Below are 24,697 nucleotides of genomic sequence, written 5' to 3'. Positions count from 1 at the left end.
GCCCAATGCGCGGGTGCAAACGGATAAATGTTCATTTTCGGTCCGCTTTCGATCCATCCCGGCCCAAGCTTGGGCACGTTTGTGGCCAAACGAACAGCGCGCGGATGGGCGGGACGTGCGCCCTTGTCCTCCCCTGGCCCGCCCGTCGGAGACACAACCTCATTTCTTCCTCCCCTTTCGTCACTCCTCCCTCAGCCCCTCGCCATCGCCGCCACCACGCCCATCACCACCTTGCTTTGCCCGTCGGTGGAGAAACCCCTTTTCTTCCTCTCAGTTGTTGCTCCGTCCTCCACCCGCGATCGTCCACCTTGTTGCGAACCAACGACCTTGACGTGTCCTTTCCGGCCGCGTCTCTACCATGCCCACAAGGTGCTCGACACTTTTCTTGCAAGGTACCATGGGTAGCAGAGATGACTACTTCTTTCACAACTTCATTTGTTCATAGGATGATTTCGTCCTCGGACGATGAGGACATAGTGGTGGCAGCATTGGTCGTCCATGACCACATCAGTAGGATGAGGCCTTGGTTCAGGGGATCAATCCCCGGCCATGCTCCGGCCTTGAACCGCAATAGGGAAAAGGGCACGACCTCCTCTATTCTGATTACTTTGAAAGAACCGCACTATACAAACCGCATCAATTTCGTCGCGGCTTCCGAACGAGGAGGCATGTGTTCAATCGTATTTAGGAAGGAGTGGTTGCATATGACCCATACTTTGAATGCAAAGACGACGCCCTTGGCAAGCTTGGCTTCTCTTCTTATCAGAAATGCAGTGTGACTATTCGCATGCTTGCATTGCATATGGAATTGTCGGTGATCTTGTTGATGAGTATGTGCGTATGAGTGGATCCACATCTCCTCTCAATGTATAGTTTCTGCAAGGCCGTTGTGATAGTGTTCGGTCCTGAATACCCGAGAGAACCAAATGTCGCTGATACAGAGAGGTTGTTGACGATTAATTCTAAGAGGGGCTTTTCGGGTATGCTTGGTAGTATCGATTGTATGCACTGAAAATGGAAGAACTGTCCATTTGCTTGACAGGGGTAGTACAAGGGACATGTGAAAGGTGCCGCTGTTATACTTGAAGCTGTGGCTTCACAAGGTCTGTGGATATGGCATCCTTTCTTCAACATGGTTGGTCCTCACAACGATATTAGTGTTCTTCAACATTCTCTAGTGTTTGCAAGGCTTGAAGAAGGCCACTGCCCGGAGGTCAACTCTAACATTAATGTCCACCATTATAACAAGAGATATTATCTAGCTGATGGTATATATCTATCCCAATGGTCCACTTTTGTGAAGATCATACCCAATCCGCAAGGAGAAAAGAGACATAGGTTTGCCCAAACACAGGAGAGTGCTAGAAAAGATGTGGAGCGTACATTTGGTGTGCTTCAGTCTCGATGGGGTATTGTTCGAAACCCTGCATTGACATAGAGCACTCAGAAGCTTTGAGAGGTGATGACAGCTTGTGTGATAATGCAAAACATGATCGTTGAGGATAAGCGTGATGGCAGAATCTACGACCAAGGGTTTGATTTTCAGGGTGAGAATGTTGAGCCTGAGCACCCACCTCCTGCAACCTTTGAATAGTTTGTCCAATTTTATCGTGAGTTGCGTGATCGAAACACTCATACGCAGCTGCAAGATGATTTGGTTGAGCACATTGGCAATCAGTAGATCTATCAGTTTAATCTCTTTTTGTGTGCACAAACTGAGTGATTTGTAAGACTATTTGATATTTTTAAAATTTTAATTGGATTGTAATACAAGACTATTTCGAACATATGTTTAATTTAAACTATTTTTACTATGCTTCATTTTGTTGTACTTGGTCTCCGGCAGATGGGATGGGGCCGAAGAAGCGGTTGCGCGTTGTGCGCTCGGCCGACGCATACCCAAAACCGGACGGACACGGTCTCATTCCTGTCCAAACGGATTATTCAGACAAAACAGATGTTTGTTTGGGGTCATGCGTTGGAGTTAGCCTGAGGGGGAAATGGCCCTCTGGGTCATATTCTGCATTCGTCTGCCCGGATGGGTACCTGCTACGTGCACGCGCGGCATCTTGTTGAATTAATCCGAGCCATTAAGTGGGATAATCTGACGGTAGTAATCAGACTTGGTACCCTTACGAGTGGTTTAAAGAAAGAAAATGTTTGCCTTTTTTTTTGAGATCAATGTTTGCCCTTTTAATAGTAGTGTACTCCAGGGGCACTTCTACTTCTACTGCAGGCGACAGATATCCAGGGGCACACCTCCCCATTTTTCGATCCGTGGAGCCGCCCAACCATATTTTAATTTCGTCCTCGAACGAATGAGGGATGCACCCATATTTTAATCTGTCTGTCTCTTGTTGCCTACTTGGATGCACTCTTGTTACGATTCAGAGAGCACTACTCCATTCATTCTCGTCACACACACACACACACACACACACACACACACACACACACACACACACACACACACACACACACACACAGCGCAATAGCTTGGCTTCGCGGGGGAGCCATCAGCCATGAGCGGGCTCGGGGCTGTGATTGCGGGCACCGTGGGGAAGCTGATCGTCGGCAAGCTTGGTGGATACGCCACATCGGAGATCACTCTGCAGTGGAGGTACAGAGAGGATGTGCTGGACATGGAGGACAAGATGAAAGATCTTGAGGCCGTGCTGGCCGATGCCGACGAGAGGTCGCGTCGAGGAGGACAAGGTGCAAAAGTGTACGAGCGGTGGCTTACCAAGTTTAAGCGCGTCGCCTACGACGTGGAGGACGTGCTCGATGAGCTGGATGCCAACGAGCTCATCAAGAAGAACCAAGCTAAGGTATTCATTCAGATTTTGATTCTTAATTTGCTTACGAACCATGTAGGATCCCAACACATCTACTTTAGTTGTGCTTCTCAAACACCATGTCAGCTACACATAGTCACCTCCATCAAATCGGGGTGTTCCTTTCTAATGCCCAACAGTACTGAGAATTTTGATAGATCACAGGGCGGGCCAAACGATAACCGGAGAACATGTATTTTATTGTCTCGTCGTGACCTTTCCGTTATCCACAGAAATAATGAACGAACCCTTCATTTTTTAATGGGAAATCAGAGTATGAACTCTGAAACTAAACGTGACAGGGATATTGGGCTAGCGACTGACATCGACTTCAACTTTTTTGTACAGGTTAAGTTGTTTTTTTCTGGGAACAATCAATTCCTCCAGCGGATGACAATGCCCCACAAGATAAAGAACTTGAGCAAGAAAATAGATGGAATTAAAAAGGAGGGCAGAAGGGATCTCAGTCTTGTGCATCTGGAAGCAAGGGCAGAAGGAAGTAGAAATGATGAAACTTTTGCAGTCAACACTGGTGAAGGCACGAAAAGTGGAATTTTGGGGAGAGATACGGAGAAGGAGAAGATAATCAACCTCCTATTGACAAGTGAAGCTGAAGAGGATATCTCGATCATTCCAATTGTCGGGCTTGGTGGCATAGGAAAGTCGACATTGGCTGAATCAGTTCTGGCAGATAAGAGGGTTACCGTTTTTGACTTCACTGCCTGGGTCCACGTGTCCAAGCAGTTTAGTTTGCACAAAATTGGGAGTGCCATCCTGAAAAGCTTGAATAGCAACATCAACCTTAACAATTGTACTATGCAGTTTCTGTATGATAATCTGAGCAAAGAACTTGCTACTAGAAGATACTTGATTGTTCTGGATGATCTCTGGGAAGAAGATGGAGATAAGCTTGAAAAGTTGAAGCAGATGTTACAGCACGGCCTCAAGGGTAGCCGGATTATAGTAACAACTCGAAATCTGAGCGTGGTGCAAAAACTGCGCACTGGTTTTCTTGCAAATGAAAGGAAATTTTGTCCCGTGGCTGAGCCACATGAAGTCAACCTGGCTGTTTTATCACCTGATGACTGTTGGGAGATAATGAAGAAAAGGGCATTTGGGCCTGATGATCTCCAAAGTGCCTTGGAAGGTATTGGGAGGGAAATCGCTGTGAAGTGTGGGGGCCTACCGCTTGTGGCAAATGCTCTTGGGCAAGTAATGTCTGAGGTAAGGACCCCAAGGGCATGGGAAGATATAAGAGACACCAAGGTTGATTTGGGAGAATTGCATCAGAAAAAAACACTAGAGAGCCTTATGCTGAGCTATTACTACATGAAGATGGACTTTAAAATGTGTTTCATTTATTTGGCGGCCTTCCCGAAGGGCTTCATCATGAACAGCAACCATCTAGTTCAACAATGGACTGCCCTTGGATACATTTCTTCCGTCCATGATGGTCAAAGGTGTATCAACTACCTTTTGGGAATGTCCTTTCTTCAAATCCCCCTATTTTCTTCGGTTAGTATCTAAACAAAATTTCTCTTATTTCTGTTTGGTCATCTTCACTATGTGCATTTTCTCTTCCACTTTTACTACATTGTGCTTTTTATAGCCAGGAACCTGCTTTCGATGTACTATTATACCATCTTATCTTTTTTTATAAGCTCGTACGTAAGTAAATGTTACCATGCACTTTGTTATTGCTTATATTTGTTTTTTTACAATCATGATTTAAATTTAGACTATGATAGGTTATTGGTACACTAGTTATTTATAGTCCACAGACTACGAGGATATCAACCAGAGAGTATTTTCCACACCTTTTTTCCCTGCAAATCCAGGGTTTTATTTGAATGAAAAAGTCATAACTGCATAGAGCAGCTGTTCACAACTAAGATTCCATAGAGCAGCTTTTGTGGTACAAGAGGCTGAAGAGTGCCCTAACGCTACGGCAAGCGAGGATGCAGGTGCTCCTAATAACCCAGTAGTAACAAGTAGAAGGACGACTATGAAATCTTTAAGTTGATATATGGGAACTTTATTGTCTTCTGTTCATTCCATTTTAATATTTCGTATTCCCAGTGGATTTTACATTTTTAATGTGCAACACTATTTTAACACTAATTTTACCTTTACAGGTTAGTTCAAATCTAGTGCACACCAAAGTTCCTCCGGAGCTCATCATGCATGATTTGGTGCATCAACTTGCATCAATAATTGCTGCCGAGGAATTAACTGAATTGGATGCTACCGAAAAGACCAGTTGGAACAGAGCTCGTTATTGCCGACATGCACAGTTAACCAACTACATGAATAATTCTGAGGTTTTCAAAAATCTTCCAAGCAAGATTAGATCCCTCCATTTTAGGGATTTAGGAGAGCAACAACTCCCCGGAAAGGCATTTTCTCGATCCAAGTACATACGTGTCTTGGACCTAAGTGGGAGTTCGGATAAAGGGCAACTTGCTCCAAGCAACATTGTTCTGCCATCTTCTATCAATCAACTTAAGCTACTTAGGTATCTTGACTCCACCGGCTTGCCAATTACAACACTTCCAAAGTCTTTTCATACACTAGAAAATATGGAAACTCTTATTCTCTCCAAATGCTCGCTTGAAACCTTGCCTGACAATACTTGTTGTCTGGGTAAACTTCTCTATTTTGACCTATCTCATAACGGTAGCCTTAATAAGCTACCAGAATCACTAGGGAAGCTCTCTAAACTCTCTTTCCTCAGTCTATCTGGGTGTTCTGTACTCCAAGAGTTGCCTGAATCAATCTGTCTGCTTACATGCTTATATCATCTAGATATTTCAGATTGTTGTGCTCTTCAACAGCTCCCTGATGAATTCGGCAACCTTCCCAAGCTCTTGTTCTTAAGCATGTCAGGTTGTTCCAAGCTCACCAAACTGCCTGACAATATTAGCTTTCCGTGTTTAGAGCATCTGAACCTATTAAGTTGCCACAAACTAGAAAACCTGCCAATTGATTTCGGCCACCTTCAGAAACTTGAGTTCTTGAACCTTTCTGGTTGCTACAAGGTTTCAATGCTTCCAGGGTCATTTTGCCAACTAGATCATTTGAGATACCTGGATCTTTCAGACTGTCATAACCTTGAAGAACTCCCTGAATGTTTTGGTCACCTCTTCGAGCTTGAATATTTGAACCTAACAGGCTGTCCTAAGCTCCAAATGTTGCCTGAGTCATTATGCAAGTGTTTTAAGCTGAGGCGTCTCTATTTGTCATACTGTCTGAGGCTCGGTGAACTCCCCTCCTCATTTGGTGACCTTAAGCTTCAAATACTGCACTTGAATGGCCTTCATGCTATGAATGACTGCCCTGATAGCATTGGTGACATGACTAGTCTCACCCAGTTTGTGGTTGATTATTCGACTCCTAGTTTCTTTGAAAAGGTTGAAGCCATTAAAATGCGTCTAAATCTTGTGGGCAGGGTAAGACATTATGTACATGAAATTGAGAGTACAGGATGCAGCAGTATAGTGGATCTTGTAGGATTGACTTGTTCAGAACTGACACTTGAAGACCTTCAGAATGTCAGGCATCCAGAAGATGTAGACAGAGTCAAACTGCGTGATAAGACAGATATTCGAGTACTAAGACTTGTCTGGAAAAACGAAGGAGGTAAATCTGTGCTGGACAGGCTAGTACCTCCTCGGACTCTTGAAAACTTTTGGCTGTGTGGGTACACGAGCAAAGATTTCCCTAACTGGATGTTTCACATCTCGTCCTACCTCCCTTTTCTCAGCGAAGTGACTCTTGATGATTTGGAAGCATGTGATTGTCTTCCTCCATTCGGGGCACTGCCAAATTTAATAAAGCTGTCTCTGAAAAACATTCCCAACATCAGGAAAATCGGTAAGGAATTCTATGGAGAGGCCAGACCTTGCATGAAACTACGAGTACTGCTATTGAGGTTGATGGAGAATTTGGAGGAATGGTGGACAACAGAGTCAAGTGAAGAAAACGAAGAGTTTCTAATCCCTAATTTGCAATATTTGGCGGTAGAAGACTGCCCAAAGTTGAAGTTCATACCATACCCCCCAAGAAGTACGGATTGGGTTTTGAACAACAGCGACACAGTTTTGCCGGAGCGAGGATTTGGAAAGCTCTCGTCTTCCATTTGTCCTCTTGATATGCAGGTGAAGAGTTGTCATTTCTCTCAAGACAAGTGGGACAGACTTCAACACTTTGCCACCATTGAGAAATTTCTTGTAAACTCCGTCAGTGGCTTGAGGACTTTGCCAGAGGTTATCCGATGCTTCACCTCTCTCACTAGACTAGATTTGGTATCATTGAAGGACCTGGAAACACTTCCAGTATGGTTGGGCCACCTCAGTTCTCTAGAACAACTTGTAATCGACAATTGCCCCAACCTGACTTATTTGCCTGAAAGCATGAAGAACCTCAGCACTCTTAGGAAGCTGATATTGGTAGAGTGCCAAGGCCTGGAGACATTACCTGAGTGGTTGGGACAGTTGACCTCTCTAGAAGAAATTATTATCAGGATTTACCCCAACCTGACATGTTTGTCTGAAAGCATGAAGAACCTCACCGCTCTTAGAGAGCTGACATTGGTAGAGTGCCAAGGCCTGGAGACATTACCTGACTGGTTTGGACAGTTGACTTCTCTAGAAGAAATTGTTATTGTGGGTTCACCCAACTTGACATGTTTGCCTGAAAGCATGAAGAACCTCATCTCTCTTAGAAAACTGACATTAGTAGATTGCCAAGGCCTGGAGACATTACCTGAGTGGTGGGGACAGTTGACTTCTCTAGAAGAAATTATTTTCAAGGGTTACCCCAACCTGACATGTTTGCCTGAAAGCATGAAGAACCTCACCGCTCTTAGAGAGCTGACACTGGTAGAGTGCCAAGGCCTGGAGACACTACCTGAGTGGTTGGGACAGTTGAATTCTCTAGAAGAGATTTGTATCTGGAATTTTCCCAACCTGACATGTTTGCCTGAAAGCATGAAGAACCTCACCGCTCTTAGAAAACTGACACTGAATGAGTTCCAAGGTCTGGAGACATTACCTGAGTGGTGGGGACGGTTGACTTCTCTAGAAGAAATTACGATTGCCGATTGCCCCAACCTGACATCATTGCCTGAAAGCATACAGAGTCTCTCTGCTTTGAAGCTACTCAGAATTGGTCTATGTCCAAGTCTGACTGCAAGGTGCCAAAGGGAGGATGCCCACAAGATTTGTCACATCCCCAAAGTCGTACTCTGCTGAGCTCTTGTACAAAATTGTTGGTCTCTTATGCAGAGCTGCTTCTCTGAGGCCATCGTCGCCCAGCCACCTCTCTATCTTTGCTCCCCGTGGCTACTTACATGGACGTGGTGGCATGGTGCTCTACTCGTTGGGTCCCAGCTGCTGCAGAGGAGGAGGTAAGCAGCTTGGAGCCTTCTTTTTCAAGTGGTGATCTAGTCCATGCATTATCTCTTTTTCTTTTCTTCCTGTACAGTTTTTCAAGGGCAGAAACATATGTAGTTGTTTTCTCATAAGTTCAGCCTTTTTTTTAGATCAAGATGCAGGCTTAGTTGTAGCTAATCTTCTGAACATTTAGAAATTGAGCCAGGAACCAACTTTTTTACTTAACTTGAAAAATATCTCATCAAGCATGCAGTTAATTAATATCCAGCTAACATCCACATGACTTTGATGGTTGGCTGCACAGCCAACTTGGAAAGAATGAGTACAACTTCTTATTGCTTCTCTTGTCTGTTTCTAGTACGTACTTGCTTAACATTGAAAAGAATAAATCTCTTCAATCAGGCAATTTTAGTCACGCCTTAACATCCAGCTCATGGCCTGGTCAACCATGCGCGCAGGCTTACATCGCTGTTCCTGGCTTGTCTCGCATGAGATGAATTTCACAATTCGAAAAGATGAGGCAGAGTTCAAGGAAACGGCCAAGTGCAAGGAGCAGTTTCTTGCAGACCAAGCTGTTGTTGTGATTCTCATGGAGCATATATATTTTGATGGTGGAAGAGCACTAGAAGTCCTGACTGACCCATAAGGTTATTAATTTCAACTCAAACTTTTTTTTTTTGGCTATTGCGAAATCCACATGACCTGCTATTCCATGCTCCAATGTTTTCATTTATGTAATTTGTCTATTGCGTTACTGCTTGTACTCTCTATACCTGCTAATGTGGCTACTGTCTTCCAGTTCCAGAGAGGAACGCACATCTTCAGCCTGCCTGTGCTGTGCTGTGCTGCCTCGGCATCACCGACCCTGGTGGGTTGCTGTGTAGTGGTTGCTTCATGATGCTTGAGGTGAGTCTCCAATGGGCCCGCATCTAATTTTGCCATTCTCAACTCACCAGGAGAAGCCATGTAAGTACGCACGTAGAGGATAGTTACGTACTTATCCATCTGATTTTGCTAAAGGATAGTTAGTGATGTTTATCTCCATGGAGCAGGCTGCAGGAATAGGATAGGTCCGTTTGTCTGTTTGTTTGTGTGTTCCGATTTAGAATCAGTGGTGTGCGTGCTGATCATGCCGCTGCTCCGACATCTGATGTTTCTGCTGTGCTGCGGTGTATGGTTTCTCATCTATACATTGACTGGTTGTTGTAGATCCATTAATTACTGCAACTTGTTTATACTACAAATTAGTAAGATGATTGCAGCATGATTTTAGATTGTGTCTTCCGATTTTGTCGAGCGAGTCCTTTCCTGGAGAATTTTCGTTGGATGCTTCCCACTCCTTATTGGTTCTCCTCTGTTTCTACTGCACTTCTTAACTTGAAAAATATATCTTCAAACAGGCAATTATCATCGTGCCATATAACATCCAGCCGTGTCTATCATGCGTGTAGGCTTACATCGAGGCTGTTCTGGGCTTTCTGAATCTCACACAAAACCAATATCACAATGCGAAAAAAGGAGGCAGAGCTCCAAGGAAGAGACCAATCTCGCTAGCTAGGATTCGTTCTGTAGGAGCATATATATTTTGATGGCACAAGAGCTCTCAAGTAGCTGACTGACTAATGTCGTTGTACCATGAAAGTACTTGTCAAATATTCTGATCCAGAAAGGAGGTAAACGCCATGGCTTTATATTCCCCGGCTGTCAGCTCTGACCCCATAAGTAAGATTATTAGTTTCAACTCAACCATTTATTTTTTTCCTGGCAATGCTTCATTCATTCATGAATGTAACTTGTCTATTGTATTACTTATTGCTTTTACTTTGTATACTTGTTAATGTGGCCATTCATTAATTGTCTTGCAGATAGGGCACATCTTGGGCCTACCTGTGGAAAATTCATCTTGGTACCGTCCGGGTCTTGGCGGCATCACCGATCCTTCTGGTCAGTTGCTTCATGATGCTTGAGGTGACTCTCTGGACGGACATGTTGAATAATTCCACACTGAGTTGGACAGCTCACTCCCCAAACCAGTGGCCATCTAATTTTGCCGTGCTGTATTTCATCTGGTTTATTAGAGCAAAATTGCCAGTCCCAGACTGAGTTTGGTGTTGTGAAGCTTTGCCAAGCAAATCCAAAAGAGGAAAAACTGCAGAAATGCAGCAACATCTATATATTGTCTTCCAGTTCTGTCAACAGCTCTGTCATGAGATGTTCGTTCATGCCGCTGCTATACGTACACGGAGTCATTGTTGTTATCGATATGCAAACTACTGTAGTAAGATGATGCATGATTTTAGATCCTTGTTTTCTCGAGTACGTGCGTATTTTCTTTGGATGTTTTCCACCTCTCCTAAGCAGCTATTTTTTGTTGTGATGCATGATGTGTTCGGCGGGTATTTGGTTTGCTGTACTGCTCACCTACCTGCTCTTCTTCCTGTATTAATTTCAGCGAACCTTATAAGATGATTCAGTTCTGATATGCTGTTAGGCTCTTTGTGCAAAATCAATCCAACCCGCTCGAGGTCGAGTTAGTGGTGAGATTTAGACGGATGAGTGGGTGGCGGCGGGCAGAGCGGAGAGGTATGACGGATGGCTGGCCTAGGTTCAATTTTTTCTGCACAAAAGATGTCTAGCCTGTAGCAAATAAAGGAGCCAAGCCCAGCACCGCAACATAGTTTTTTTTATATTTCAAAATGGTCTAAGTGTATGAAATACATGCTAAATCAGTGTTCTTGTATTTTATAACATGTTCGTTAAATCCAGAAAAGTAATGTTTACATGTTTACTCTGAATTTTTTAAAACGTTTGCATACATTTTAAAAGGTTCATATCTTTAAGAAATATTAAAACATTATCAAATAATGTTCACTTTATCATGTATTTCAAAAAATATATTCACGCTTTATCAAATAATGTTCACTTAATGAAAATGTTTCTAGCTATTTAAAAATATGAACCACAATTTATCTAAAATAAATAATGCCTGTACTCCCAGCCTGTGCATCGTTTGATGCATAAACCCAGCTAGTTCATTTATCCTCTCTACAAGTACTGAGGAAAATCATTGGGCTTAATTTATAGCGGGGTTAAGCTATATAAGTCATTGTGGACCATTGTCATGAATTGAGCATTGTTTTTTTTTACGATGGGACTTGGTCTTGGTTCATTGCAGGGCATTAGTCGACACGGACCCAAGGAAAAGACCCGAACTCCTATGTGACGCATTTTTTTTGCCTAAAATAGACCACAATGGCAGAACAACGCACAAGCAAAAGCATGACTGGCCCATTAAGTAACATTCAAGTGCTTCGCTTCTTCGCTTTTTTTTTCCAGTGCGTACAGAAGCAACTCGACGACACTGTAGCAACATTTTGGCGTTGGGGTCCATCGAATCACTGTATTCAGGCACTGTAGCAGACTTTTTCATTATTATTATTATTTGCAAATAACAGGAACGTTTGGAATTGTGAAAAAACTAAAACGAGAATATTTTTTGAAATTCTAAATATTTTTTAAAATTCCTGATTATTATTTTTGAAAATTTGCGGATATTTTTGGATATTCCCAAATTTTTTCCCAAAAATGGTAACTATTTTAAACCAGAATCATGTTCTGAAAATCCAAATATTTTCTGTAATTCTGAACATTTTTCATAAATTTCAAACCTTTTTTGAATTTTTATAACATTTTTTATAAAAAAGAAAATAAAAACCCAAAAGACAAGGAAGAAAAAAACATCCAAAGTGGTAAGAACATTCTAGAAGGTTACCTAAACCAGTAAAAACCAGAAAAGTTCTAAAATCGGATTCACATAGCTGCTTAATGTGCCGGCTCATCTATGGCTTGCTCTGCCGATCGTTTGTCCAAAGTCTTGACAATTTGACCATAATGCGTTAAATAGATTACCAGAAAAGACGCATCAGGTCTGTCCTCTAATGGCTAGGAAACCCATCCAAGAATAATGATTGGTTCTTTTTTTTCTTATCTCTTAGCATTTTGACAATGAAAACAAAAAATAATAATCTCGTAGCATGTCGCTTTATCTTTCTTTTTCCTTTTTGCGGGGAGCGGGTCGCTTTTTCTATGGTCTAGATCTGGCATTATTTTAGTTGTGATCTATTTGCTGATCCCTTTTTTACAACAACTCTGGGGTCAAAAGTGGCTAGAACCCTTAGATGGGGTAATTTTGAGTCATAAATACCCAAACTGAGTAAGAAAAGGAAAAACTGCAAATATAGGCCCTATTCGGATCCCCTCCGCTCCCCAACTGCAGCTCCCGGAGCGGAGGGAGCGCCAGCACAATCGCGCTGAGCGGCTCGAACCCAGCTCCGGCACTTCACATGAACCGTGAAATATCTAAAGTTGATGTTTGAGTGCCACTTCATTACCACACATTACTCTGTTTGGGTTCTAGATGACCTTCCAAATCAACATTGACTGAACTAGAGCTTACATAGAGCAGTGTTTAGTTGTTAGTTTAAATAAATCAAATATTCAATTTGCCCATGTTTCTATGAGATATTGCTGGGTGGTGTGATTGGGTTATCTATGTCCTTCATTTCTTGATCATTGGAGTAGGCATTGATCATCAACCCAGTGCTGATGTTCTAGATCTTACGTATGAATTTATTTACTACTCTGTCATCTTAATTTTTTTGTTACAGGTCCGGGATACCTAGTGAGAAGAGGAACTTTCAAGGATCACATCTTCTACGGAAACCATGTATTGCTAAACCAGGATCGGTGGGACCGTCTCAAATCCATAGTAAAGCAGTGCCAACCTCCCATACCATAATATGTCAGCACCATCACTCGCTCGACAGTCATCAGAGGGAAGATCTAGATGGTAAACACTTGTATTTTTTTTGGCAAATCATACTTCACAAGTGAAAATGCCATCATGTAAAACAGAGAGGAGGACGGGCATGGTTGTGCAAATCATACTAACTTTTTCTTGTGTGCAAATCATACTTAATTTTTTATGTAACATTATTTATTTTCTAGTGCAATTAGTTCTCAAAGGATTACAGTAAGGCCTATCTCAAAGATTATCTGCGAAAGCCCATGGTTGTGTGTGTCACCAACGAACATTTTGAAGGTAATAAAAAGGTCTTGTTCAAGATGGGCAAGAAGGACGGGCATGCGATCATGACGAAGAACTGGAGAGAAGTCGTTGAGGGCGCCAAAATGAAAGAAGATTAAATGGCTATCTTCAGGTTCATGGAAAAGGAGTGGAGATGGGCTTAGGGTGAACATGGCCAGTGGCATGAGGATCCGTTGACCCATGGAAGTAGTTTGACGCTAGTTTTATAATCTGTATGTACTAGCCCTGGAAGTTGGTAGTATCAGCGTTTGAGTCCAGCAAGTGCAATTACTAGTAATTGATACTTGGTAGTAACTGGTACTTTGGTTGTATAACTTTTGGGTCCGACTGGATATGAAGATCGTCCAGTAAGTGAAACTTGGAAATAACTTGGTGGTAGTATGAACCGTATGTGGCGTAATGTACTTGCTATGCAAGTCTATATATATAACGCACCCTGGTACCCTCCTTGATATAATTACCTTTATGGACTGCAATGATATTTCCTTTTTTTGCCACAGTGATGCTAGTATTTTTAAAATCAAATCTAACTGGGTATCATATGGATTATACGCTACTTTCATTTTTAGAACGAGGTGTTTGTGTTGGCTAGTATGCGTTATTTTGAAAATGCGGTTTGTATGTGTCGCACAAAAAAATGCAATGCAAAAATGAAAACTTGCGGGTCAAAATGCAATGCAAAAAATGATGTTTCTGTTATTTTCGAAATGACATGCTATTTTCAAAAACAGAGCAAACCAGCATGTTTTTTTTAAATTTGAAAAACAGTATACTAAAAAACATGCTATCTTAAAAAAACGTAATTAAGAAAATGTTGTTTTCAAAATCAGCATGCTGCTTTCAAAATAGCATATTTAGAAAAGCATGTAATTTTTAAAATCAGCATGCAATTTTAAAAACAGCGCTATATTTTTAAAATCAGGTTGTTATTTTGAAATCAGCATGCTATTTTTAAAATCAGCATGCTATTTTTAAAATCAGCATGCTATTTTAAAAGTAACATATTGAAAAGAGCATTATATTTTTAAAATAAGCATGCTATTTTTAAAATTAGCATGCTATTTTTGAAATCAACATGCTATTTTAAAAGTAGCATATTGAAAATAGCATTATATTTTTTTAAAATAGCATGCTATTTTTGAAATCAGCATTATATTTTTAAAATCAGCATGCTATTTTTAAAATAGTATGGTAGTTTAAAAACAACATATTCAAAGCAGCATGCTATTTTTAAATCCGCATATTCATTCTATTTTCAATTGAACATGCTTTTTTTCAAATGAGCATGCTATTTTTAAAATATCAGTATGCTTATTTTCTATTTCAAAATAAACGTTTTTCAAGGTTATTTGAAAACGAGGTTTCTATTTTGATTTCCAGTAGGTTTCTGAGGAAATCCAACGTTCTATTTTTGTATATATATAAATTTTTGATTTCTATTTTATATTTCAATTATGAAATTTTACTACACTTTGAACAAATTTCAGCAATATATTATGTAAAAAAAGAAAAACAATACCGAAAACCAAACTTCACTAAAAATGCATTGTTTGATCGATGTTGATAAATCATAACTAGCCTACCATGTCGACCCGTCCATAATAAAATGAGGGTGTACCAATCAAACGAGGAATTCAGAAAAATAGCGGCAGTCCATCAAATAGGTCTAATACATTAGAAACAAGGTGGATCACGGCATGGAAAATTGTCTACTTCAGTTTGTTCTCAATTTTTCGACCCCAGAAATCCTTTTGTTTTCTCTGCCTGACCCTGTGCATCTAAACATCATGTCTTTACTTCACTTTAGCTTTCCTGCATGAAACAACGTTTGTTAATAGGATAGCAAAGAAGATTTGAGCATGTACAGTACACTATAACACAAAAAACACTAACTTCACTGATTTTCTCTTCATAGCTGCAGAAGCTAACTTGACAGCTCTTATTCGCTCAGCCTGTGGTACATTCCTAGCAGGACTTTTTGTCTTCATCACTCCTTTGGCCTGTTCTTTACCGCCCTTCCTAGAGTCTTTCCTCGAAAAGTTAAGAAACGTCAACACAATACTAGCAAAGACCCGACTTGTAAAGCGGACATGTAAGTACAGACACTAACTTCACTGGTTTTCCTCACGCACCCTTGTCATCGTTCTTTTTCTTCCTCCCAGCTTTGACATTTGGAGCGCCCATTCGTGTTTCCCACGAGCCTGTTTTTTTTCCTCACGCGCGGATGAACGAGCCTGTTTCCCACGCGGCGTCACCGCCGATGCAAGTGCACGAAACGATGCATCTCGCCTGTGCCGCCGGTGCCTCTTTGGATGCTCTGCCCGCCGTTTTTGAATTAATGCCCGCAATTACTCATGCCAGTATGAACGGAGAAGAGAAAACAATCGAGAAGGCACCGTGTACACATTGACCACGGCTGCAATGCGGCTATAAAAGGGCACCATTTCCTCATCCCTCTCACACTCATCTCCCCCATCTCTCAAGCCTCCTCCGCTTCTTATTTTCGAGCCAAATCCACCACTCGAGCCACCATGCAGTTCAACGACCCTACCTACCGTCGCCCTTGCACCGTGCCGGAGAGGGAGTACCCGGCCGGAGTCATCGTCGAGAATAGCCTGAGGGTGTGGGCCATCTCAAGGTGGAGGGGCCCTAGAGAGTTGGCTCGCTTCTTCCTCCAAGCCGGCTACCGCCACCTGCCTCCGGGCACTCCGCCCATGTTCCACCTCCACGAGCAGTACGATGGCAACGCCAACGGCCTCGTCATCGGCCTCCACGTCACCTTCACCAACCCCTACGACGCTCACCACCTCCTCGGCCAGGTGTTCTGGTGTGGATGCGAGTTTATCGCGTTCACGACCTACAACATCTTCACCAACTTCCACCACATCTTCCCTCACCCCAACGGCATGCACACCCTCCCCTACCAGATGCCGGAGAACGACGAGTGAGGGGAGCCGGCTAAGGAGGAGGGGCCAAGGAGTTGTTCGAGTGCGAGTCTTTCTATCTATCTAGCTTGTGTTTGTGTTGGTTCGAGCGTGTGTGCCCGTGTCTTCTATCTATCTAGTTTTATGTTTTATGAACTATATGTTGTAAGGGGATGTCCATCTATATGTTCTATCTATCTATGCTACTAGGGTACCCGATGCCCCTCTATCGTGCTATCTATTAATGTTTTTTCGGGCTAGTGCTATCTTTTTTTTTGATTTGTGCTATGGTGTTTTCAAAGTTTCTCCATTGCATTTTATTTATGTGGCCATGTGAACTGAAAAATGCACTAAAACATGATCCAATCATATAAGTTGTTGTTAGCACGTGTCTAGTTAATTATCTTCCTTTTATGTTTTATGCACTATATGTTGTAAGGGGATGCCCCTCTATGTTGTAAGGAGATGCTACTAGGGGCACACTAGATGTCTTCTTTTTTTGAAAGTGGCACAACCTTTTTCGGTTGAAACACACGAGTAAAAACTTTGAAAACACCATAGCACAAATAAAAAAATGGTGCTTGGTTGAAATAAACTAGAACCAAACAATTGCAACTTTTTTGGTTCACAAAGACTAGAACCAACCTTGGTTGAAATAAACTAGAACCAACCTTTTGTTTTAGCCGAAACAACACGGGACCCTACAATCGGACACGATAGCTTATGCATAAAAATAGGTCAAATAATTATCAGATGAGTTATCTAAAAAAAGGTGAAGGCAGGAAACTTAACATTTGTGACATAACCTAAAGCCGAAAAGATATATCGATGTCAATGGCCGTTTGCACTTTCTTTTGCACTAGCTACACTTCTTTTATCAATGGGCCTGGATATGTTCTATTCGGCCCTGCCTAACTTCTATATGGGCCGGGCCTTTTCGGGCAACTGTGGACGAACCTTTTTTTTCCTTTTCTCCCTCTACCACTGAAACTGAAACTAAAACTGATGACGAACTGAAGAACTGAAAAAACGAAACAGAGTGGAGAAGACATGCCGAATTCGTACATCGCAACACTTTTATTCAAATGTACATATCATTACGATTACAAATGATGCCCAATCTATTCACTTACGACTAATTATCATCACATAAAAAATGCGAGAGCAATTACACAAACATAAAAAAGTCCGGCCATCAGCCCCATCAAATTGCCCTGCTTCTGCAATTCGATGAGTTTCTTCATCTGCTTGTTCAGCTTCTTCAGCTCTGCCGTCACTCCTGCATCCCCCACGGTAGCACCCATGGAAGGGCGGGAACCCCCAATGGAATTGCCAGATCCAGATGCGCCCGATCCAAACTTGCCCAACTTCTCCGCCTCCAACAGTAAATCGAGCTCCCTTGATGCACCCTCCAGTTGAATCCGCTCTATGTACTCATCTAACCACTCAAAATGGGTGCATTGCTTCAATTTCTGAAATCAGAAAGATGAACCCTAAATCCCAAATCCGATGGGGGAAAATGGGCAAATTTGAAATTGGGAGACAAAAACCAAAATTGGCATATTGAGAAGTAAAATCTCACCTTTCCCTGCTCTGGTTTGCTCTCGCATTTCACGAATTCCCTCCCAAGGTTGCCATTCTTGTCGGTCGTTGTGACTAGCCGCTTCAGGGGTGTGATACGTGGGCATGCAGGGCACCTTGTCATGGGCATTGCGCCATAGCGCGGCCATGAGCGGCGGGAGGCTGAAGCGGAGCTCGACATTGCTAGGTCGCGGCCCGGAACGGCGTTGCTGCCTGTCGTCGCCAGAGAAGAAGAACAACAACGGTCGGGAAGGGGGGGGGGATGGGCTCGGGTGCTGCACGGCTCGTGGCACGGCTCGGTGTCCTCTTGTACCAATGCTGACTTGGATAAGTTAGTGGGTCCCACGCTGTGGGTCCCGCTCACCTGACCAATGCTGAGTTGGATAAGTTAGTGGGTCCCACGCTGTGGGTCCCGCTCACCTGATTCGAGTTTTAAACATGTGTCTTTGGATTAGGCAGCAGTGTCGTGGGAGCTATTTTTTCCAACGCAGATGTCGCATGCGAGCTATTACAACCAACGACGTCGCATGAGAAACAGTTCACACCAACGACATCGCATGGGAGCTATTCGCCCTAAAACTACCGGTTTACAGGCTAGGGTTCCAAAAAACTACCAAATTTTTAATTTTCTCAGAAAACTACCAGTCGAGCGGTTCGCTGTTTCAAAAAACACAAACCCGCGGTGACTAGCGATTTAACCGTTTTGCTGACGGATTGGGCCCACCTGTCAGCCCACGAGGGCACGTGCGCTCACGGCGCGGGTGTTGACGGCCGTTAGCCACTGCGGGGGGAGAGTGAGAGTGAGAGGGAGAGGGAGAGGGAGAGCGAGAGCGACCGCGTGCTTTGGTTTCGACCGGACCGCGTGCTTTGGTTTTTTGAAACCCTAGCCTGTAAACCGGTAGTTTTATGCTATTTACTTGCCGCCCTGGCTCCCGACGGCCGCTCGCTCTGCGTCCTAGAGCCGATGGAGAAGGAGCCAACCCGGGCCCTGCAGCTGCAGCTGCAGCTGCAGACAGATGAGATTGAGACCGAGACGGAGGAGGAGCTGCCTCCGCCGGACCCGAGCGTGCTTGGCCGGTGCGTGCCCATCTCCGCCGACGGCCACCTCTGGGCCGTGTCCGCCAGCCACTCTTCTCCCATCAGTTTTTGCCTCGTCCTTGAACGGCTCGTCATCCAAGAGGAAGACGCGGATGGCCGGAGTTGTAGTCGTTGGGAGCAGGTGGGCGGCCCCTACACCCACCCTTGCAAAGTCGACAGGTCCCTCCCCGTGTGGGGTGGATGTGGATCCTTCCTCCAGGGCTACGCCGTGCTCCCCGGCCTCGGCACCAACGGTGGTTCGCTCATCCTGCCGTCCCTCGACAACAGCCTCTTCTTCACCGTGGATCTCTCCGACCCCGACTCCGGCTGGACCCAGGTCATCACCGACCCCTCACACGAGTACTACATCCCTATCCTTGGCCGCGCCGTTTACATCCAACAAGACAATGCCATCTACGCATACAAGCTGTCATTTGAAGAGGAAGAAGAACCAAAGAGGAAGAGAATTAGGCGGCTAAAGCTGCATCCGCCGGTCAATGTCGAATTACTATGGAAAGGAAGGGTATGGCTTCCTCACCCAACTCAGCGCCCGGCTCATGTGCTCCGTCTGGATCAGTGTCCGGCTCGGGTGCCCGTGCGACCGCCTGCACGCCATTCTCACCACCTTCCACCTCCCTCCTTCTTCGGATATACTCCCTCCATCCGGAAATACTCGTCGGGGAAATGGATGTATCTAGACATATTTTAGTTCTAGATACATCCAATTTCATCTATTTGTGCGACAAGTATTTCCGGACGGAGGGAGTGCTACAAGGAGGGGGAGGAGGAGGCGTCGAGGTCCTGCACTCCACCTGCCACCGGATACTCCATATGTTGCCCGTGGAAGAAGTCGATGATGATCAACATGAATTCTGCTTTCTGCAGTAAGTTTCTGTCTATATATCTTGCTTATTACGAATTAATTAGTTTCATGTATGTCCACTAACCAATCAATCAATCAGGGAGTACAGGGACGAGAAGGTGCTGCTGCAACATGGAGAGGAGGAGGAGGAGGATCCAATTCCAAGCAGCCCCGAGATGATTGATGTCATTTCATTCAATAGCTTGATCCAAAAGATCTTAGATATCGCACCTTCAATAGCTCCCATCCACACAGATCTCTTTGTTATCTGCCAAGCTGGTTTACAATCATTTATCTATAAATTAGATAAATTCAATCTCATGGATTCGAGTGCGATTGAGCATGCAAGGTCGGGAATAAGAATGTTAGAGAGAGACGACGACGACGACGACAGGCCTCTCGAACCGCATTACGTTGTACCTGCAGATGAAGGCCGTCCCTACATGTTGAATGACGAGCCGCCTCCACAGTGGCACTTTGTCCGTGGTAGCAGCTCGGAACTATATGCTGTCTCGTGCATAGAAGATGGCATGCGCGTGGTTGATCTCGACAAGAGACGGCACACTTTTGCGTCACGGCCTGTTGATCCGTTTGTTATGGCCATCCGACTTGGTGGGTTTACCGTTGCTCTTACTGAATACTGATACCCTTCAATTTACCAACTCAAGGCTTCTCCTCGTGGATCCACCTCATGGTCATGGGTGCGCTGCGAGGCAGATCAATCTCATGTTCTTGACAGGAAGATCAAGCTGTCTGGATACGCGACACTAGGCGATGATTCATTTCTAGTCTGTGATGCCATCACATGCTCGTGCCTTGTGTTTGACCTCGGTGCCAAGCGGTGACATGTTGTCATGCCTTGGGTTGACCTACTGGGAGAACATACTGTTGGAAATGTGACCAATTTACCAAATAATTTTGCTAACGCAAATACTAGATAAAGCATGACTAAAATAGCAAATATAAAGCAAGTCATGCAATCTGACAGAGAGAAGGTAAACATCGTCTGCATATATGAACTTGAGCTAAACACATCTAGAACACACACTAGATGAAGTTGCTTATATGACATAGAACCTAACATATGTAGGACAGAAACTAGAGCCAAGAACTGTAGCAGGACTTCTAACAGAAAGGAGAAGAACGCGTACGGCACAGCAACAACAGAAGCGCTGGACTTGGGGTCGGTGTCCTCGCCTGCCATGTCGTCGAGGAGGTCATGGACGTCGGAGAAGAAGTCGTCGTTGGGAAAGTAGTCGTCGGCGACCGGATCGTCCGTGATGAAGCAGCCAGTAGTCGCGCTGAGCACTCCCCAAAAACCTTATCACCCTTCTCCCGTACACGACTCAAAAGGTGCGGTCCCCTGCAGAGTTGAAAAATTAGCAGGAACTTACCACTACTAGATATCTCATTATAACCGAGGCTGCAATTACCATCGACTATTTCAGCTCACCGTTGGATAAAATTATAACTGACGGTACACCATTGGCCATTTTCTGTCGGTTATTCTTCTTCGGCCATTACACTAATAACCGACGGTACGGCCGGATACGTTTCTGGCCAACAGTTATAATCCAACAGTGAGCCGTTCAAACACGCAAGACGAGTAGCATCTCAAAGTTAATACATAGATAGAAAAGAAAACATCACTACATTTATATCCGTCTATCCCAAATACTATTCACATAGGACCATCTTACAATTTGCCCTGCATAATGGTACTCAAGATTTGGGGGGGGGGGGGGGGGGGGGGGGGGGGGTTGACTTGTTGGTTCATGTGGTCATACATTCTTGGCCCCTCACAAGTTTTTTCTTGGGTTCGCCCCTGGCACAGGAACTATCATCACTGAGGCCTCGGACGACCCTCCGGTCTCAAGGCCTGGCGCTCTCCTCTTCACCGGCCCCCAACGCCGCCCCGCATCACCATGAGCGAGGGCGACGAGTTCTTCATGCCTTCTTCCCTGATGACGAGCGAGTCTAAGTTCGACTGGTTGCGGCGCTCGTGTGACCTGGTTCATGCTTCGTTGGCATCGTGGCTCCCCAATCTCGGGATTTGGTTAGGTGGGTGAGGATCTGCCATGTATCCATCTCTTGTTTTGACAAATTGTTGAGTCTATCAAGAACCTCGCCGTCATGTATTTCATATTCCTTGTGCCTTGCCGTCCAAATCGCCTAGTTCCTTGGTCCTAAGGAGGCTCCAACAACATTTTTCTTTCGATTCTTTGACGCCCATCATGTTTAATTTGTGTCAATTTAAACTGTACGTCTATTGTGTGGTGAAGACGAGCTAACACGAACCAAATACAGCGGTCTCCGACGTGCTGCCTGCACGTTCAGTGTCTAAACACGCGGAGCCTGCTGAGAGCGTGAAAATAACAAGCAAGCTAGTTGATCCTACATGCTCCGATCCGAATGAGAACCTATATGTCTTGATTAATTACACGTATGCAATGATCATTCATGACTCATTCGCTTGAGAACCTCGCCGCCATTGCACGTATGAGAAACTATATGTCTTGATCCGAATGAGAAACTATATATCTTGATTCATTGCATGTATGGAATGATCATTCACGACTGATTCGCGCGCTGGTTGGCTATCAATTATACACAGCGAGCTAAATTAGCTTTAGCTAGTTTGATATACATAGAGTAAAACAGAATCCTGAATCTGTTCCAACTTTTTTTTTGCAAATAGATAGTGTTGTCCTGAATTTCAGTAAAACAGAGTCGAATTATCTTTCAAGATACCATAACCGACCACGGCCATCAGATTCCAGTTCAAACATCCCGTAAAATCCTTTAGCACGTGTACTACCTCTGAAGCTCTACACTGCTTATACTTTTATATGGTTTTAATAGAGAAAGATCTCGGTTCCTTAGCTGAAAAATATATAAATCTGGTTTGCATTCGTGATGCTAACTAATGAGGAACAAAATCTGGGATTCAGGGCTTTCCACCTCTTCAACGAGGCTCTGCTCGCCAGGCAGGCATGGCGCTTACTCACTAATCCTCATAGCTTGTGTGCGCAGGTGCTTAAGGCTTGCTATTACCCGGAGGGCCGCCTCGAGGACACGTTCTTCTTGGGGAACGCTTTCTCTACTTGGTAGGGCATCCAGTACGGCATCGAGCTCTTGAAAGAGGGCATTGTTTGGCGTGTTGGCGATGGGCATATCATTCGCATCTGGCGTGACCGCTAGCTGCCTACTGAGCCGTCGCGTCAACCCATCACCCAGCAAGGAACCTGCTGGCTCAGGAGAGTTCTTGAGCTTCTCGGCTAGGCCGTCAATTGGCATTTGGACCTCCTCTGACGCCATTTCCTAACTCCGAACGATGATGCGATCAGTAGCATTCGCACATCGCCTCGCTTCACTGGCGACATCATTGCATGGGCGCCCGAGAAAAACGGTATCCTCACCGGTTATTCCACCAGTGCCTAGCCATGGACGAGCGCGAGTGTCCATTGGCAACAGCCACGAGCAGGGCACCAGATGGTCGTCGAGCCATCTGAAGATCATATGGGGGTGCCCTGCTCCTCCAAAGGTACGCGTGTTCGCATGGAGAATTGTGACCAACTCGCTGGCCATTTCCAAACGATCTGGCCTCATCAGTAGCTCCAGACGGCCCGGCCTTGTTGGTAATCCCCTTCCGAGTACATCTCGAACCGCCGGCACTTGTCACCAACGAGCACAAGATGATTTTGGCGGAGGTCGACCATGTGCTCCTCATAGACGCATTCTGCCTCGGGGGGAGTTTGTGGCGGCGCCTGTTGATTGGAAGTGTCTGATGGGGTGCGGGGTAGCTAGAGTCGTTCCCCGTTCGCATTCTTCATCAACAATGTACAACCTTGAAATATTCTTACATCATCCAAAATTCTTGAGATGTATGGCTGCAAGTGTAAGTGCTACGGTACCCAAATTCTTCTAGAGTAAAGTAATGGCTGAGCCACCTCGATGCACCCATGCTACACCCACGCAAGAAAAACATCCCAAAACATTTCGAAAAAATCTAAAACTTTGTAGAAATGATTATCAACAAATGTTAGAGAGGCTTGCCAAGTTTTGTGGTCAAATGACATCCGAGGAGAACTGTACAATTTTTATTTTATTTTTTGCAAATTACATCATCCAAATCTACTCGCTGGTTACTAAAGCAATCCTCTGGTTTGGTCCAATAAAAAGGTATTCACATTAAATCGTCCATAGTTGGAAGGTTGCATGACAATAATTTGCTACCCTCGAACGGCTAAAATGTAATAAAAGATAATGGAGTAATCAAATGTGGGTGTATTAACATAAGTAGTATGTAATATGTACATACGGTGCAACCGCAAGGAACTGAAACAATCAATCTGCTTTGACAATCGGATCCGATCATATATATAACAAAAGATGCTTATATTTCCCCAAAAAGGTTGGAAGGAAATAACTGAACGATTACTGATTCGAGCAAGCGACACACACCTAGCTAAGCCTGCAGATCAAGATGGAAGCATGCAAGATTTATCATTGCAAGAAGAGGTGCCACCAGGATGCAGAAAACCGATCCCTGCTTACTCGTACTGACATAAAAGGAATATTTTGTTGCATGGAACCAACCTTGACATGACATCAAATTAGGAAGATTTTCTGTCAGCTCAGCGCGCGCTCACACACACGGATATATATATATTTTAACATGAATGCATCATAATTTTACATTCCATAAATTTTATCTTATTTCATACATAAAAAGAGAACGTAAGAAAATATATAATCACCATGGCTGAGAAAATAAAATGCACGCCTTAATTTGTGGCCTCAACCTCCATGGCTGCTGACTGAGATTGAATCATGTCCTCGATCCATGACCCAACAATGGACTGAAGATCAGACAAGGCACCAACCCCAGCTTGCACCACACTTGTATTCCTCCTGAA

General features: G+C 44.0%; 1 protein-coding gene across 1 annotated transcript; it reads left to right on the top strand.

The window, feature by feature from the left end:
* The first annotated feature begins 2,453 nt into the window (after positions 1–2,453).
* On the top strand, positions 2,454–10,588 carry LOC123114488 (putative disease resistance protein RGA3). Its single transcript, XM_044535981.1, has 7 exons — positions 2,454–2,828; positions 3,183–4,349; positions 4,970–8,241; positions 8,686–8,874; positions 9,027–9,133; positions 9,679–9,949; positions 10,093–10,588. The coding sequence occupies exons 1-3, from the start codon at positions 2,523–2,525 to the stop codon at positions 8,084–8,086; spliced, it is 4,590 nt and encodes a 1,529-aa protein (XP_044391916.1). The 5' UTR covers positions 2,454–2,522; the 3' UTR covers positions 8,087–8,241; positions 8,686–8,874; positions 9,027–9,133; positions 9,679–9,949; positions 10,093–10,588.
* Positions 10,589–24,697: the final 14,109 nt, after the last annotated feature.

Source organism: Triticum aestivum, chromosome 5B, assembly GCF_018294505.1.
Source record: "Triticum aestivum cultivar Chinese Spring chromosome 5B, IWGSC CS RefSeq v2.1, whole genome shotgun sequence".
In the NCBI taxonomy this organism is placed as follows: domain Eukaryota; kingdom Viridiplantae; phylum Streptophyta; class Magnoliopsida; order Poales; family Poaceae; genus Triticum; species Triticum aestivum.
Note: the sequence above shows the minus strand (reverse complement) of the source record. Positions and strands in the feature narration are given on the sequence as shown.